Raw genomic sequence first — 19,196 nt, forward strand, 5'->3', positions numbered from 1 at the left:
GCTCCCAGCCACCCCCGATATTGAAAGGGCCATCTTTATCAAATGCATCTTTTATCAAACACCAATGCCCAAGATTATTTTGTTCAAATAAAAAGTCACAAGACACTATCATGGTCGCTTTCTTTTAATAATAAATGCCTCTTATGTCAAAAAATACTTGTTTGCACATTTTTTTGCTTGAGTATAGAAAAACATTTCACTATTTGGTAATGAAAACAAAAAGACAAACGAATGGGTTATACAAACTTAAGTTGTTTTCATACAGGTTGACATCTGTTTGGTGGAATTTACTTATATGAAACATTTACAATCACAAAGCATGTGAATGAAAATAAAGCTACAAACACACAGGTAAACTCAGTTCATGAATATCTTCAATACCAAGAGCGTCTACATTGACATACCTTCACGGGTTTTCAGTGCAGGACAACATACACTGCATTAGGTCTTATGCAATTCATCTGACACTGGTCGGGTTTTGCTAATACAATCTTTTGTTCTTCCAAGATATCACTGTAGTTGATGGTAAACAAATATAGAGAACATGGCACGGTCAGAAGGGTAAAAGGGAAAACCAAACAGAACATTCTCAAATATCCCTTAATGGCCAAAAAAAGAATATTTATATGTACAGACACACTCACACACACAGATCTGAGACACACATTGTCTTAACCTCGTGATATTTCCTTTTATCCTCATTCCAAAATGCCGTTTTATCTCTTGCCCCTCTTGTTGCCCACTGGGGGCTTTTTGAGCTGTAGCAGTGGCCCACCTGTCCCAAAACCAGGAGTCTGTGTGTTGGAGACACCAAAAGTCAGCCCAGCCGAAGCGTTGATGCCTGGGTTACTAAAGTTGAAGCCTGAAGTGTTGGAAGTTCCAAACCCTGAGAAGAAAAGAGATGTTAAAATGCAGGCGGTAAAAATCTCTTAGATTACCTCAACTTTTGCTGCTACCCAAAAGCATTATTGTGCATAACAATACACAAAACATGCAAATTAAACAATCAAAACGAGCATTTTAAACGCATATGCAGTCCTTGCCCTTAAAAATAAATAATAAATTCTGTCACTATTTACTCACCCTGATGTTGTTCCAAACCTGATGTTAGGTAGAATGTTTTCCTCAGTCACCCTTCACAAAAAGATGCAATGAAAGTGAATGGTGACTGAGGCTAACATTCTACTTAACATCTCCTTTTGTGTTCCAAGGAATTAATAAAATCATCCATGTGTGGAACGAAACGAGAGTGAGTAAATGATGACAGAAGCGCAGTTAAGATAAAATGGAAGAAAAGGGTGATTACAATAGAGGGGGAGGATGTTAGTAATGATTAGTGTTAATGAAAAGCAGGGAAAATGGAGGAGGGTGCTCAAGAACACACCTGCGCTCAGGCTCCCTCCAGATGGCTTGCTAGAGGAAAACCCGAACGACAAACCTCCTGTTGCCACGCCCCCAAACCCAGGGCCGCTACCAAACGCTGCCGAGAGACAGAGGTGGACTTTTAGCTGCTGCTACTAAATATACACCATAGTCAACCTCTCAGTCACAGGGCGGGGGAATGGGGGGCAGGAGTGAGTGATGAGTTACATTTAAGAGAGTCAAATTCATTAAAGAAATAGTTCACCCAAAAATGAAAATTCTCCTGCCATCCTACATGTGTATGTTTTTCTTCCACTGAGCACAAACAAAGATTTTTAGAAGAATATCTCAGCTCTGATGGTCCATACAATGCAAGTGAATAGTGACCAAAATTAAGCTCCAAAAAGCACATAAAGGCAGTATAAAAGTAATCCATAAGACTCCAGTGGTTTAATCCATGTCTTCAGAAGCAATATGATAGGTGTGGGTGAGAAACAGATCAATATTTAAGTTCTTTTTTTTATTTTACTATAAACAGGGTAGCTGCAGAGATTTTAAAATCAAATGTAAGACATTAAGACCTTTTTCAAGACCTGAACAAATAAAATTAATACTGTATTCCCATACCAAAACACAATCTCAAAATAAATAATGTATCACAGACTCTTACTTAAACAGGCAGGGGCACACATTCAACATGGCCATAACATTGCTTATCAGTAACACAGTGTAGTATATATGCAAGTTTAAAATACTCAAGACATGTTTTCCACACATTATATATATATGTCACATAAAAATTGGTTTATGTACCATTACATAAATAAATACAAATTAGAGGATGACCGATATCGATACTGGATGGTTGCTGATACGATAATGTGTTGAAAGGCAATTAATCTGCCAGTAGTTTTTAAAATTGGTAGCCTATATTTAATGTTCTTAGTCTTTCCTTCCTGTGATGGGGAGGGTCAGACAGAGGCTACAAGAGTCCATTTTGAATTAAATTTCAGATGCAGTTTATGGTGGAGCCAAAATACCAAACACCAGAAAAAAAAAAAAAAAAAAAAAAAAAAAAAGATCTGATTCATAGCAGGGAACTTTTATCTTTAAAGGCTGAAATACACTGAGGACTCTTATTTTGAAATGTTTGCGGTTCACTCTTCCAGCTGCTCATTCAAACAGATAAGGGAAATAAAATGTGCACTCCTACAATAATCTACAATGTATTTCAATATAAACAATTAAAAGTAAACATTGTCAAATTTCATCAAAACTATATCATCATCATCAACAGTTGATCATTAGTGATCGCTTAATAAATACATTTCCAATATGGCCTAACGATTGCGAACTGCTCCGCAACAGCTGGAAACACAAGCCTCCGTGTGCTTGGAGAAAATAAAAGTGTGACGTGTTTTCACACTGAAGGACGCAGCACATACATTTAATTTAATCGTATTGTTTTGAAGTTTGATAATCACATTAGGTCATATCACGATTCCTGTCTTTCCGCCCCCAAATTTAAGACCTCTTTAAATGATAATTAAGACTTCTGTTGTATCTTTTAAGACATTTAAGGCTTTTTATGACCTTATATTTTGGAAAACTGAATTTAAGAGATTTTAAGACTTTAAGGATCCGAGGGAACGCTGATAAAACTCTACTTTCAAACAGCCCTTCTAAGTGCTCTTCTGCGCTAAGAGTTCTTCTTTTATTTTTGGCGATCCACATTCTTTGTACATATCCCCACCTACTGGGCATGGAGGAGAATTTATAGTAAAAAAAGGACTTCAATATTGATCCGTTTCTCACCCACACCTATCATATCGCTTCTGAGGACATGGACCAAACCACTGGAGTCGTGGGGATTACTTTTATGCTGCCTTAATGTGCTTTTTGGAGCTGGCCAAAATTCACTTGCATTGTATGGACCTACAGAGTTGAGACATTCTTCTAAAAATCTTTGTGTTAAGCAGAAGAAAGTCATACACATCTGGGATGGCATGAGGGCAAGTAAATGAAAGAATTTTAATTTTTGGGTGACCTATCCCTTTAAGAATAATAATAAAAAAATAAAAAAACTGATCAGAAGAGGTAAAAAAAATTACAGGTTTTAAACAACCTAACCAATGAAAACACTGATCTCTGCATTATTATCTTGTTTTGCCTCATATCTCAGGCCACGGCCACAATAATACGTTTTAGGTTAAAAACCACATTGATTTTGCTATATTTACACCTCTCAACCGCACTGAAACTGAGTTTTCCTCCACCGATTTGACTTTTTCAGTCAGTCAAAAATGTATTAATGTGTACGTGGCCTCAGATGGAAAGTGAAACTGTGTAATTTCTGTGCCACTAGCATCTAGCATCATATTGGCAGTTTTCAAACAGGTTTCCCCAAACACCTGTCCCAAAAAGTCTTCTATTGGTTGGACAAAAAGATAGTCCCACCCCAAACTCATGCCACTGGTTGACCCAATGTTGCAGTGTCAGGTTGATTGGGATGCTCAAACAGAGTACTTTTGGTTTTCTTTATATATAAAGGAGATCAGAGAAAGTACTTTAACATTGAACAATTACACAAATCACCTCAATGATTTAAAGTAACAGCATTAGAGTGCAGAGATAGAAGAAAGAGTAAAGCTATAATCACAGTAAGTACCTCCATGGCTGGATGAGCCCATGCTACTGCCAATACCCGATGAAAATGTAGTGCCAAAACTGGCCCCCAGGGGCGCCTGTGGTCCTGGGATAAAGAAAGAGAGCAGAAGGTCTTACTCTCATGCACACTGTTTCTCACCGAGAACCTTTTCTTATATATTAGATCCACTTTTCAACATGCATTCACGAAAATTGATCTCATGAGAGAATCACATTTTTGAAAGCATATTTGGGACACAGTCCTCATTGACAGTGAGTGGCTTAGTGTATTCTGTTCTGGTTAAATCACCAAGTCTGCAGAAATGTTTTATCAGCATATTCTAAATTATTGCTCATTAGAATGTTGGATGTAGTCCAAAAGAGGAATGCATTATACTGCAATATTAGAAAATGTCACTTGCTGATGTGAATCCCGTGCACTTACATACCAAGGAGCTACACTAATGACTTGTATGTCTAATATCTAATAATGTCCTATGTTTTTCATCCTTGTGTTGGCATACTACGTCATTAAGAGACAAAAATTACCCATTTCCTAAGTTACATCTGCACCGATTAGACTGACCTGCTGCTACTGAATGCGTAAAATGTGCTCCTGTCTCGTTTCCTTTTAGCTGGATAATTTTTTTTATTTGATTAGAGATGTGATATGTAAAGAAATCAGCATCTCAAATATATTGTCTTTTAATCCAATTAATTAAATTCAATGACTTATCAGTCAAAAAGAAACAAAGACAAGGGCTTTTCTTTAAAAACAACTGATTTATTGTCAACGTAAAGCAATTCAAATAACATTAAACATGACAAACAGTATAGGACAACCCGATTCCTAGTAGGTATGGCATTAACACGTTTCAAAAAACGACTCAAAATTAAAGCCAACCTGTGCCAAAAATGCATTTCAAACAATGGTTAGGCTAAATGCTGTTTCTAGTTCAAAGGCACACCATTTTATATGAATCAACAAGCATCATCAAAACAAAAAAACAATCAAATTATAAGTTATATTATAGAATTTACTTATGTTACCATTTGTATATAACCAAAATAAGCCCAATATGTGTTGCAGGAATGGCAACATATACCAAGTTTCAGACATGTCTATCAACAGACATCCTGTACAAGAGCTTTAAGTAACAACACACACACACACACGTCACAACTTTCTAAAAGCGTTTTTTAAAAACTTGACATGCAGTAAGATAATTGTTTGTATAGAAGATTGTAGATTAAAATCAAAATGAAGACTGTGAAATCAGAAATTTGCAATGGTCTGATTATCTGAGAAATGCATGTTGCAGCAAGTGAAAGGCCTGTAATTTTCTCTGGCAAGTCAAAGCAATTTGAAAAAGTGTTACAAAAGGTATTACCACCTCTACAAGGACTCAGACCTTTAAGTTTTGATAGCCAAGAGAAAATGTGAGGAACTGAATCTAAACAGCCATGGCAGAGAAAGATGGATTCGAGGATGAATAGCAGCTTTGAGCGACCAAAAGGCCAAATGATAAAAAATAAAATAAAATAAAAATTGCACTTTTGAACACTGAAATTTGGCACAATACTTCACCGTGGACCCTTATCAGTTCAAGCAACATGTTCCCTCAAACTGACAACTTAAACACTGTAGCCCTTAAACAAACTGAGAATATGAATAACGGCATAATTTGTGTGCAGGATTTTCATCTCTAAGAGAGGTTACTGCAGTGTCTTGGGCTGATTCAAAGAGGAAAGCATTGCTTTAGCTGGACAATGCCTGGAATAATAATCGCACAACTGGTGAGTGTGTGCGAGCATACTGTGCAACTAAATAAGCCATGCCATTGGTTTAGCACACTACATATTTACAGTTAGTTTAATATGCAAAAGCACCCACTATAGCCTAGACATTCTTAGGCAAAAAGGCACAATCATTTTCCATTTAAAAAAAAAAAAAAAATATAGTACTGTAAAAATGATTAACTCCAGAAAACAACAAAATGCCAAACAAACAGAAGTCAATTTTTCAACTGTAATGATTTTGGCTAATGGTCCATTACATTGAAAAAGCCCTTTTGATGTTGACTTATTCCAACGTAAAATCACTAAATCAACAATTTCTGTAACTGATAGAAATATCTGAACATGATGCGTGATTATTAGTCGATGTAGACTGAGAACTCTAAACAAAACTCAAATCTTTATTTAATTCTGTGACAACTCCTGCCATTGGAAGCAGTACATCTAACACTATTTCCCACACCTCCAAACTGCTATTATTGCCAATGTGTCTCCATGGAAACCACGAATGCAACCATGGTTACAGACGGATGGAGGATGTCACCAAAGCAAGGAAACCTTAAATTAAGGACAAATACCCAAACACATATCGTATCATATTCACTGAGACGTGTCTTATGAAAAACAGTAAATAATGTAAACAGCCTCCAAGTCAGTAGCTTACACAATTCCTACAAACCTACACTCGTATCTACACATGCATATGCAAACCCCGTGGAAATCCTGTTATTTTGAATCATCGCAACCACAAAAAGGAAGAAAAAGTAAATGGATTTGGGGGAAAAAACAGTCAGCCATAGTCTTTCGATCCCCGAACCAAAAAGCACCTATGTTGATGGTATTTTTAATGTGAGGGAAAAGCCTGAAAATATCTAATTAATCTTTGCCACATTTCTTTTTCTTTCAAACTGCTGAGAAACAGCCTAAAAAGCTGATGTGCATCATGTTTTAAGACTAAGATGATAGACAATATTCTCAGTATCTTTTTTTTTTTGACTTACGAAAAACTAATAGCAGTTGTGGAGGTGCCCATGCAAAAATCTTAAAAACTCACAATTACACAAAAACAAGCGATGAGCATCCACGATACGGCATCAGTAATAAATGTAACATGTTTAACACGCAGCTTATGAAATTCATTAGCAGTGGGGTGCCAACGAACAAGAAAAATGTCAAAAAAAAAAAAAACACGTTTGTTTGGCACTTAGTCAATCTTAAAAGAAAAATGGGTCACAAAATTGAATCTACTCTACAGAGTGTTTGGCAACTATATGTAGTGATGGCTACATTAGAGCTGTGGAAATGTCAAGTCAAAAGCCAATACGTTCTTTGTGTTAAAACATGTTCCTCTCTTACAAGCCAATTAAAATGGGAGCCAAAATAGAAGGCCACTCCTTCAAAAAACAGCCTTCATCTCCTCCAGAAGACCTCAAGTTCCATCTAATGGAAACCTTGACCTGATTTGGAATGTTCCCTACAAAACTGTCCAGTTAAAAATTCAGCCAAATGCTGATGTTTTTTAATCTCAAGTGAGGAAAAGAGAAGACGCACGGAAGTTGGGAAGGACAGTCAGCATCAAAAACCTCACACTACACGCTATTTGGCAACACATAGTCACATGATTAAACGTTGAAGAACCCTGTTGCTCCATATTACCAAAAGTTAGATAAAGTAGATAGTTTAAAAACTTAAACTAAAAAAAACAAAAAAAACCCTAAAAATAAATAAATAAATAAATAAATAAATAAAGGCATGGCACTGACTGCATTTACGGTTTATTCTTGATTTGTTTGCTCTATCTGCCTCCCTCCATCATTCCCCCCTCCCTCGTTCTTTCTATTGTCACTCTCTTCATCTTTCTATCAGTCTACAGGTCAAGAGGTCTAGAACTTGAAGGCGGTCAGACCTGGAGCCGGTTGCTGCTGCTGTGTGAGAGTGGCAGCCATGGCAACGGCTGCTGCATTGGGAACACTGCCAAAGGGGGCGGGGCCTGTGGTGACGTGCAGAGAGCTCTGCCACTTCTTATTGGCAGCACGCTTCGACTCGAACACGTCAGTGGAGTCCTCCAGAAAGGCTCGTCTGTAGCTCAGGTACTGATGTTTTAGGGTCTACAGAAAAAGAGTGAGGAGGTTATTCTCTTACAAGAGTCATTCTGCTTTAAATAAAACATAAAAATCAAAATTGACACCATTTAATGTCTTAACTGATGCCCCTGGTCATATTGTATATGATTCATCAATGCATGTTTTCTCATACTCTTTCACTTAAAAATGTCACATTACGGAAATTAAATGAATTTCAAATGTCATTTTATGTCGTCTTCAACATGACAATAACAAAAGCTACAATTAAGTTTATAAACTAGTGTTTCTTTACAGATAAGAATGTTGCCCCCGTGAGAAATGTTCTAGACTTACCTTAACATTCTCATGAACTCCCTGCAACTGCGCAGCAAGAGCAACAAAAGTCTGGTAGAGTTTCTGCATGGCCAGGGACAAATCTACACAATAAACCAAATCATAGTCAAGAGAAAAGAAAAGCTAATAAAACATTTCCATTATATGAATGACTCAGGGGGCAAATCAAAACCTTGAGGGGTGATGTGGGAGCCATTGCTCTGGGTGGTCAGATGATTCTCCAGTTCTTCGATCTGCTGGCGGTACTGCTGTAACTGCACCTCAAACTGCTCCACCAGAGCCCGGAAATAACTGAAGTGAGGAGAGACAGTGCATCGAAAGAAAACAACTCACAGTAAGCAACATTTCCTTTTTAAATTGGAATCAAAGAGTAAGAACGCAGAGATTCTGTAACAATGTACATTTAAATCAGAGCTAATGAGTGAAAATGAGCAGGAGAGAGAAATGGGACAACTTAAGTACACTCACTCAGAAGGTGCTGTGTTCTCATGTTGGAGTCCAGGAGGGGTTTTCTGGGTTCGGAGTGCGATATCTGCGTTCTTCAATTCCTGCATGAAGAAAAGAATGGATTGAAAGATTATTGTTGAATAGCAACATACATCTTGGTCTGTTCCTCACACAAAGCTATAGCAAAGCTATAGTTATATGGACCACTTTTATGATATTTTCATGGTGCATTTGCATCTTTTTTTAAGCTTGAAAGCTCCAGCCCCACTGAATTTGCATGGAAAAGAGCAACCAGTGCATTCTTAAAATTTTCTCCTTTTGTGTTCCAAGGAAGAAGGAAAGTCATACGGGTTTGGAACAACTTTAGGTAAGTAAATTAATTTTCATTTTTGGGTGGAATTTAGGCATGTTCAACAGAACTGTTTGTCTGTTGGAATGACCTGACTTTTTCTAACCTGAGAAGTTTCCATCTTCAGTTTGTCTATGGAGAGTGAATTTCTCTGCAGTCCACTGGCAGAGACAGACAGGAGCTGTCTGAGGGTTTTGATGTCCTCCTGCACTTTGAGAATGGCTTTAGAGGACATCCGGCTGATCTCCTCTTGCACTTGCTTCTGTTCCTTGACAAACTTCCTGTGGACAGACAGAAAGACAGACGTTAAGCACAAAATCAACTTCAAATAGTCATTTTTAATTCACAAAGAGCATAGTACTTACTGAAAGTAGTCCACATCTTGACATATTGGACCTGGTAAGTTTTCATCTTTGAGAGCTTTACTATCCCTGCAGACAAAAAGGTAAAACGCAAAATAAGAACATCTATGATAAACTCTGATGATTCTGAAAAGTAATACTATGGTGCTGTTCTTACTCAGGTCTGGTGCTGGATAATTTGTCATTACTCTTTTCAGAGGAAGTACTGAAGTCGACTCCACCCAGGCCGAGACTGGGTGCCGGGGCAGAGGTGGTAGCAACAGAGGTAGAGACCAAACTGCCTAGATTCAAACCTCCACCTAAAATGGACTGTCCCAAACCTGAAAAACAAAATATGTGTTACAAAGGAAGATACCAAAAAATGTCTTTTCTAAACTAGTCTGATTTGACAATATGTTCACATCCAAGATCTTAACACCCATGTATTCGTCGTGAACTTGTAAGGTCACGCGAATGCCATCCAATTGGTCATAAAAGATTTGAACAAAACCCAACTGACACATTTTTTTCCCATTACTCTGATTTTGCTTGGCACGTAGGGCTGGGCGATATGTAAAACATATGAGAGATAATTGCCTTAAATATTGCGATATACTATTATATCGTCAACCCCCCTGCTGAGGGTCCGTGAATATTTTTGCTTTGATTTTGCTTTAAAAATTAAATTAATTTATTGAAAGATGAAAAACAAAAAGACGTTTCTAAATTCAAATTGCACTTTAAACTAAATGAAAAAAGCAATAAAGTGATCAAAAAAATCTTATTTAACCCCATCCCCAAATCTAAACATTTCCAACCGCTCCATTTGCCATCACGCAAGCATCCGTCAATGACAACAGGTGGAAAATTACTAACAGTCTACAGATTAAGAACTAAAGACAATTATAAATGTAAAGAAAATAATAATTGTAATAATACATTTTCATAAATTCCCGTGTGTTTCCAATATACTGCTGCCAAATGTGTTCTTATTCTGTTCTTAAAAATATAATAAAGTGTGTTTCTTTAAGTGTGTCATTGTGAATAACAGCATTTCTTGTCATGCGTCACTCCGAGATGCCTTACAAGTCACCCACCTGTTGTGGGTAGATGAGCAAAATTACCCCTGCATGAAATACATTTGGACAAGGAGCTTGCGATCTAGATTCAGCCTCGTCGCATTTGGCAGGTGCTAGTTTCACACCCTGGGCTACTGTTTAATATATTTACTGACTTCTCAGATCCATGGTTTTGCCATTTCCTGATATTATCGATCATCATCTGTCAACTGAGTGTTGCAATCGGCATCAGGACCTTTGTAAGACAACGTCGATATCCGATAACATCGTCCTATCGCCCAACCCTATTGGCACGTATAGTAAACACCTTTGTTGGCATTCTGTCAGCTTATTAAAAGCATGTCTGTCTCTTTCACTGATTTTAAGACCAGAGATAAACCTGATGATTTCAAAATCTCATGTAAATGAGATGTAATCATATAAAAACTTCAATCCTTTGCTGTTATAGGTCAGGAAGTGCCAACAAAAATGATCAAAATATCAAAATCAACATGTATGTTAGACCCAATACCAGCTAAACTCCTTAAAGACAAGTTTCCTTTAATCTCAGAACTTCTTAATATTATTAACTCCTAATTATCCTTAGGGTATGTCCCAAGAAACTTTAAACTGGCAGTAATCAAACCACTTATCAAGAAACCACAGCTTGATCCAGGAAAACTGGCTGATTATAGAAGGATTTCAAATTTCCCATGCATGTCAAAAATACTTGAAAAGGTAGTGTCCTCCCAACTGTTCATTTTTACAGAGAAATGGTATATATGAAGAATTCCAGTCAGGATATAGGCCCCATCATAGTACAGAGATTGCACTTAAGAGTTACAAATGACTTGCTCTTATCATCTGATCGCGGCTGCATTTCTCTTCTAGTGCTCTTAGATCTTAGTGCTGCCTTCGACACCACAGACCATGACATTTTCTTGTATAGGCTTGAGAATTATGTTGGCATTTGAGGACAGGCATTAGCTTGGTTTAGGTCCTCTCTCTCTGACCGCTACTGCTTTGTCTGTGTAAATGAGGAACTGTCAGATCAAATTAAAGTTAAGTATGGAGTGCCACAGGGATCAGTTTTAGGGCCTCTGCTTTTCACCCTATATATGCTCCCCCTGGGAGATATTATCAGGAACCATGGAATTAGTTTTCACTGTTATGCCGACGATACCCAACTTTATATTTCTTCAAAACCTGACGACATTTCACAATTTTACTAATTAATGTATGATTAATAATTAGTGTACAAATGATATCAAAGAGTGGATGGCTAGAAATTTCCTTCCACTCAATTCCGATAAAACAGAAGTACTAATTATTGGAACAAAAACCTCAAAAAATGACTCTTGATGGATGTACTGTAATGTCAACTTCTACAGCAAAAAAGTAGGTGTTATATTTGATAGCAATCTAATCTTTGAAAAACTAATTTCCAACATTTATATATTTCATATATATTATATACAAATCGCGATTCTCGAGCTGTAAAAAAATGTCGTAAAAAAAAATACATGTTTATCTTAATGCTACAATAATCAATAAATAATAAATATAGGATATATAAATATAGTTCCATACTAACAGGTTTTCTCTGAGAAGTTTTGTCTCTTTAATGTACTGCTGCTACAGCTATCAAAGTGCCGTTTGTTTACGGTCGGACGTCAAAATCCTCGAGGAACTTGAGGAAACACACCTGATTATATTTTGAAGAACAGATGAAAGAAATGGCAGCAATGCGCATGTTTGATTTACTTTTTTGTTCAGAAGTTAATTTGCTCTTTGGCGACATCGTGCGCAGCACTACCGTCTCGCGGAACACGCGCAAATGGTGAGTTCTCACTTTTTTCCCCTCTGTCAGCCATCTGGGAGCAATTTGTAAGAATAGTGCTGTCTATGAGAACACTACATAGGCTCTCAGACTAAGGATGCATATGCAAATAACATGCAATGACACTGGGACTACAGGTGAATTGTCATGTGTGTCAATTCAGTACAGCCCCAGAAATGGTTCTTGAACAAGTTTACTCTTTAGCCTCCATTTGTATGTTGCAAAATTATCATTATGATAATAGTAATAAGCCTATGGTAATACGTTATATTTTATATTCTAAAATAACAATTAGTTTGATAAGTTACAATGATACATTGTATATACTTATTTGTTGAAAACAATGGACATAATGCAGCCTCATGGGTTCCTTTGCACTAACTAGTCGCCTAGCTCAGACAACGCACTGACTGGTCGATTGGTAGTTTTAAATTGGTAGTTTTGCACATCCCTACCTTTACCTGCAAATTATATATTACAGAGTGAAAACAAATGTCAATTCAGATAAAACTGTTCTTCAATAGACATTTCTTTCTGAGAAAAAAAGGAGTTCTTTTTAAGAACTTTTTATATCAAATCATAAAATTGCAATACTTAACAGAATCGCAATATTGCAATAAATATTGAATCGGCTAGGAAATATCACTGTAATATCGAATCGGGAGGTCTGTGGCAATTCCCAGCCCTAATATTTGTAGAACTGCATTCTTCCACCTCAGAATTATTGCTAAGTTACAACACATGCTATCTGTTTCTGATGCCGAAAAACTAATTCATGTGTTCTTGTAGGGCTGGGCGATTTCAATTACAATTTTGGATTTCAACGATTATGAAAACAAGATATTCGAGATAAAACGATTTTTGTGCAGCATTCCGTTTCACAATGAAACACCCTGGCATTATATCTTTAAAGCATCCTTTATTAAAGTTAAAATATTAAGGAAGCGGGTTATGAAAATAAACTCCAAAACTGGCATTTCTCTGTGCGGTCAGCGCCAAGTCTATGAGTTGCGGGAAGTAACCGGGGATGAGATTGAATCTTCTCCCGGCTGATGCACACTCTGGGGACACATGTCACTCTCACGCATTTGCTGCAGCTAGATTATAACGTGATGGCTCATGACGTAGTGAATAATAATATGTCACATTCACTGTGTATCTTATGAAGAAAATCGGCGATTCAAGCTCTATTAAGAAGAGAAAATTTGTTCTTTTGAGTTAAAGATGGATCGAAGTAAACAAAGGTGAGAGAGCGTAGTCTTAGCCCATTATACACTGGAACAAAATACGTTTTTGATTAGTCTTTTTTGGCTTGTTTTCCAAAATAATATCTAAAACTCCTTTAAAACAATGTACATTTACTTTAGGAGCTATAATGCAGGGGAAAAAATTGTTATCGGAGAATGTTGAATACAATATTTAATCAGGGCTTGACTTTAACGCTTGTCTGGGACAAGTAGATTTTTGAGGGGGCAAGAGACAGAGAATTTTACCCGACCGAACAAGCAGACTAATTAAAACGTCAAAAAAAAAAAAATAAAAAAAATAAAAACACAAAATAAAAAAACCCCGGCTATATTTGTGATAGCCTAGGGCTGTGTCACTTACTAGAAAGTTCATATTCTTATTCTGCTGTTGAAAGTAATCCAGAGCACGTAATTTTATAATTCGCTAGCGATCTAGTAACAGCTGTGTTCTGTTTAATTCACAGGTGGCGTATGTGTGTGTGCTTAAATGCGCTTGTTCCAAAAATGCTGAACGGTCAAATACATTTCATAATTCCACCAAAATACCCATCTTGGTGAGGTATTCTTTTAACCCAGTGAGTGATGTCTAAGTGAATGTAAACAGCGGAGGAGAGAAAAAAAAAAAAGCGGATTTGTATTAAAATGTCGGACTTTTAAGTATAAATCTAAGCTAATACATCTGCTGCCATCTAGTGTCATTATAATAATCAAACAACCATAACAAGAAAATGAGAAAACACTCACTGCTCATGACTGGGTAACTTTAGTAGCTTTAAAAAGTATTAATGTATTATAATCATACAGTGAAGACCAGTAGTAGTTTTATGTTGCATTTCATTCTGAAAGTTTACTTGAATGCTTGATAGCCTACTGCTGTTAAAAACTTTTAAAGCTGTTAAAAAGAGTACTGAATTTTCTTAATTTGTATTTTTTTGTTCTATTATTTTTAATCTATTTCTATTCTTTGCTCTTTTTTATTGTTATTTTATTACTGACTGTTTACTAGTCTTGAATAATTACTTAAGAACTTGAAACCATTCTTCCATAATTAACATATTAGTTAGTGTTATGGTTTTGAAGCTGGTATTGAGAATCATCAAATTTCACTACAGACTACTGAAATTTTGGTATTGTGATAATGTATAGCCTTTAAAGTACATGGTAGATCTTGCTGCAACAAAATGATGAAAAAGTAGATCTCATTCCATAGAAGTGTGAGCACCCCTGCTGTTAATGATGGCAATGGAGGCTTTCCTTTATTTGACTACCATACGTAACAAAATAATTATCATATGACAATAGCCTCCTCCCCTACCCAGTGCAGTTTACATTTCAAGTTCAAGGAAATCCACTGATAAAGACAATTTTTTTTTAAATATTCAATAAATGCATGATGTTTCCAAAGACAGTGGGTAATCGTGTTAAATAATCGTGATTTCAATATTGAACAAAATAATCGTGATTATGATTTTTGCCATAATCAAGCAGCCCTATGTTCATAACCTCAAGACTAGATTATTGTAATGCATTACTAGGTGGATGTCCTGCAGGTTTAATAAATTAATTTCAGTTGGTTCAAAATGCAGCAGCTAGAGTGCTTACTAGAACCAAGAAATATGATCATATCAGCCCCATTTTATCATCGTTACATTGGCTACCTGTTAAGTTTCGTATTCATTTTAAAATTCTGTTTATTACTTAAAGCTTTGAATAGTCTAGCTCCAAAGTACTTAAGTGACCTATCACGCTGTAATCCATCAAGCTCACTACGATCGCAAAACTCCGGCCTGTTAACAAGACAGAGACTATCAAAATCCACAAAAGGAGGGAGATCATTTTCATATTTGGCTCCTAAACTATGGAATAGTCTTCCTAGCAGTGTTCAGAACTCAGACACACTCTCTCAGTTTAAGTCTAGACTAAAAACTTAACTTTTCACCCATGCATACACCTAATTTATCCCTCAATTCATAGTTATGCTGCTTTAGTTAGGTATGCCGGAACTAAAAACTATTCTCTTATTCTTTAACCTTGCTGTAAAGTGAATGGCATCTACGCTAATTGTATTCTATTTCTTTCTCTGTCTAAACCACAGGATCCGTCTCCGGTCCTGCCTGATGTCCGACTCCCACTGTGTCGCTGAGTGATGATGACCAACTGTAGCATGTGACAGCCAGACTTCATTTCAGTCTACTAAGATGGACTTTACAGAGGATGAACTGATGCAAACTCAAAGGCATGGGATTCTTCATGAGCCACTACCTGAAGCATGGAGTTCACCAAAATTAACTGCCATTAGCTTCCAGCCTGATTGCAATGCTCCTCAAAGAATGATACCTATTTCAACTTGGTCAAAGGAGGGACAACACTCTCTTTAAAAAAACTAAAAAAAAAAACAAAAATCAAAGGATAATACATCTACGTGTATTTCCTCAGTTAATCCGGGATGACTTCAAGGACTTTAACACTAAAATTTATAGTTCATACAAAATCATTTTGTTTAACCATTGACCCACAACACTTAGTTTATTAATTTTAACCACTAATAGTTATAAACATAAATAACTAATATTGGCATTATATTCATTATAATTTCACGTACAGCTGCTTTGAAACAACGCCTGTTGTGAAAAGCGCAATACAATTAAATTTGACTTGACATGTAAATGCACTCATAGTAGCATGATCACAGTGGCAGACCTGTTGAGGCGGTGTTGGAGAAGAGACCAGAACCAAAGGAAAAACCAGAGGCGGGAGCAGAGGAAGTGGTGGCTGCTCCTCCCAAGTTGAGGGAGAAGCCAGTGGAGCTGGTCTGAGGAGCTGTGGAGGTGAGGACTGATCCTAGGGTCAGGCCTGTGCCTGCTGGTGCAGCCGTTGTGGTCGTCAGTGAAAAAGGTGCAGCTGAGGCAGATGGCTTTCCAAAGCCCAGGCTGAACCCAGTTGAAACATTGGAAGCCATAGAGGTTGTAAGACTCCCTAAAACAGGCAAAACACACAATAATCAAATCAATGCCACAGAAATCAAAACATCACATATGAGACTAAAGAGACTAAATAAAAATTGAAAAATCTCATTTTTTTGCCAGCTTACCTAATGTAAGGCCAGTAGATGATGCAGCAGCAGCACCTACAGGAGGTACATAGATTAATTAGCAATGATAATTAACCATAAATCACTGCTATTTACAAATAAGGTAAGGAAATGCATTGATGTGAAACAAAGTAGCCAATTAAGATTAAAGGAATAGTTCACCCAAAAATGAAAATTATCACATAATTTACTCACCCTCATGAAATTCCAGATGTGTATGACTTTCGTTCTTCTGCAGAACAAAAACGAAGACTTTTAGAAGAATATCTCAGCTCTGTAGGTCCATACAATGCAAGTGAATGGTAGCTAGTACTTTGAAGGTCCAAAAAGCATATAAAAGGCATCGTAAAAGTAATCCACACAACACCGGTGGTTTAAACCATGTCTTTTGAAGTGATATAAAATGTGTGGGTGAGAAGCAAATCCATATTTAAGTCTTTTTTTTTTTTATATATATATATATAAATCTCCTCTTTCACATTCTTCTTTTGTTTTTGGCAATTCACATTCTTTGTGCATATTGCCACCTACTTGGCACGGAGGAGAATTTATAGTAAAAAAGGACTTAAATATCCTTTTAAAAATCTTAATTTGTGTTTGTTCAGCAGAAGAAAAAGGTCATACACATAGGGAATGGCATGAGGGTGAGTAAATGATGAGAGAACTTTCATTTTTGGGTGAACTATCCCCTTAAGTTAAAATAAATCATATATATATATATATATATATATATATATATATATATATATGCTGCCAGGTACCTGAGGCAGGTGTGTTAAAGCTTAATCCAGTTGTAGGTTTCTGTGCAAATAAGCTGGACCCAAAGCCTATTGATGAGGTGGTACTAGTGGTGGCCGGTGTGGAAGCAGCTGTACCAAAACCTCCAAGCGTGAATCCACCTGTGCCTGCAGCAGGTGTGCTGGGGAAGAGATATTAGATCATTCATTAACAACTTCTATTACTTGTACATTACTAGAAATATCATCACCATAACGTAAAAAATGTCAGAGTAACCATTTAGGACATTTATTTCTGCTGGCTAATGAGAGGAACTCTGTGAGGTCTGATGAAATTTAAGTTTGTATTTCAAACTCACATTTTAGACATGGTTTATGACAAATATTGTTTTAGACAGCATATGGTGGTTTTAGCTTGTTTGTTTTTTTCAGCAGGGTAACATTACAGTTTGACACAATAACACTTGGAATTGAGCACATTCTTGAAAGCATGCCACGTTTTATTTCATTATACCTTGTCGCAGCTCCAAAAGAGAACCCCCCGCCGGTGTTGGAGGACCCGAGAGTGCTTGTGCCGAAGTTAAAGCTGGACATTCTGGACTTCAGTTCCCAAAACGTGACAATAAGAAGCTAGCAGGTCTGACCTCGTGGAGGCCCTTAAACACACACCGCTACGACATCAGCCTATAAATCATAACGGCCACAAAATTTGGAAGCTTTAGAGGATAAAAAATATTGATACAAATTTCTAAACAATATGACCAAAAGCTGGTTTTTAAAATGTGTGTGTGGTTTTCTGATTATATCGTTAAGCCTTGTTTTCGCGCACAATCTCTTCTTCGGTTTCGGCTCCTTCGATACATTGTTGCAACCTATTGCCATCTACCGGCTTGGAAAGTTCATGCAACTTTTTGTCTTTTCTTTTTTTGAGGCAGGTTTAACAGCTCGTTGGCACGTGCAGTGATCAGCCGTCATCGGTTGTCCAGACCTGAGCGCGTGTTTACGCTTTTCTGGCGATAGTTTAGTTACACTGTGCTTTGCTAAACATGGATCCCATCGTTTAAGTGAGCATTTGATCGCGTCTTTTTCAATCAAATGTATTTATATAAATTGCTTAGTCGTGTGGAGTGCGGTCAAATCTGCAGATAAAATTTATTACAGAAATGTTGTCAGCACATAGGCACATCTAGGCAACAAAAGTTTGCTTTTATTCACTATTTCTGAAGTGTCAAACAGGCGTGTCTCATCAGTTCAGGGTCGGTAGTGCTCGTAAAAACAGTAGTTTCCATCCACTTTTCGCGCTGTTATGTCAGTTGCCCTTCTGATAGGACTGTAATAGCCTATTGGTGCTGATGTTGCGCCTATCGCAGGTTGCCACTGGTTCCAACCTGAAAGCGAATCGCCATGGCCCTGTTCAAGCTGGCAACCTGCACCAAGTAGTGTGGGTAGCTTTATGTCTTAGTTTAAGGACCGTCCATCGATGTGCAAATGCTGTGTGCACAGCTATTAAAGGTGCAGTATGTATCAATTTTCATGTAATATTCGCCTTATTTTTCCCAATGTGTGAACGGCTTGTTACGCAACTTAAAAAATGAGCCCTTCCCGAACTTACTAAGTTGCCTATTAAAGCCTGTAGACTGATTTTCACGCGAAGGGAGCGGGTCAGTTTTGCCAGGAAAATCCAAAGGATGTGACGTTTATGCGCGCTCCCGAGAGCCTTGCCTCAGACAGTAATAGCTTCTCTTCCGCTATTCAACAGCGTCAACAGACAGTCTGCAACACTAGGTAATGTTATCTTGGAGATGGAATCCAGCAAACGTCTGGCTCCCAGCACAACATCGACTCCTACACAAATTCAGAGTAA

The 19,196-nt window shown here is 37.2% G+C and overlaps 1 protein-coding gene across 5 annotated transcripts; it reads right to left on the minus strand.

Moving 5' to 3' along the window:
* Positions 1-108: 108 nt before the first annotated feature.
* On the minus strand, positions 109-18,205 carry LOC127434349 (nucleoporin p58/p45-like). Of its 5 annotated transcripts, XM_051687017.1 has the most exons (15): positions 17,847-18,205; positions 17,357-17,514; positions 16,596-16,631; positions 16,205-16,480; positions 9,538-9,700; positions 9,384-9,449; positions 9,125-9,299; positions 8,691-8,770; positions 8,395-8,513; positions 8,223-8,305; positions 7,712-7,913; positions 4,031-4,114; positions 1,385-1,480; positions 677-886; positions 109-513 (listed from the first exon to the last, which is right to left on the minus strand). In XM_051687017.1, exons 1-14 carry the CDS (start codon positions 17,924-17,926, stop codon positions 717-719), a joined length of 1,788 nt encoding a protein of 595 aa, XP_051542977.1. In that variant the 5' UTR covers positions 17,927-18,205; the 3' UTR covers positions 109-513; positions 677-716. The 5 variants fall into 5 exon arrangements, with proteins under 5 accessions (XP_051542977.1, XP_051542976.1, XP_051542980.1 ...); XM_051687016.1 differs by having other exon boundaries at positions 109-886; XM_051687020.1 differs by lacking the exon at positions 17,847-18,205 and adding an exon at positions 16,791-16,827 and having other exon boundaries at positions 109-886; positions 17,357-17,486.
* Positions 18,206-19,196: the final 991 nt, after the last annotated feature.

The sequence above is a fragment of the Myxocyprinus asiaticus genome, chromosome 44 (genome assembly GCF_019703515.2).
Source record: "Myxocyprinus asiaticus isolate MX2 ecotype Aquarium Trade chromosome 44, UBuf_Myxa_2, whole genome shotgun sequence".
Classification (NCBI taxonomy): Eukaryota; Metazoa; Chordata; class Actinopteri; order Cypriniformes; family Catostomidae; genus Myxocyprinus; species Myxocyprinus asiaticus.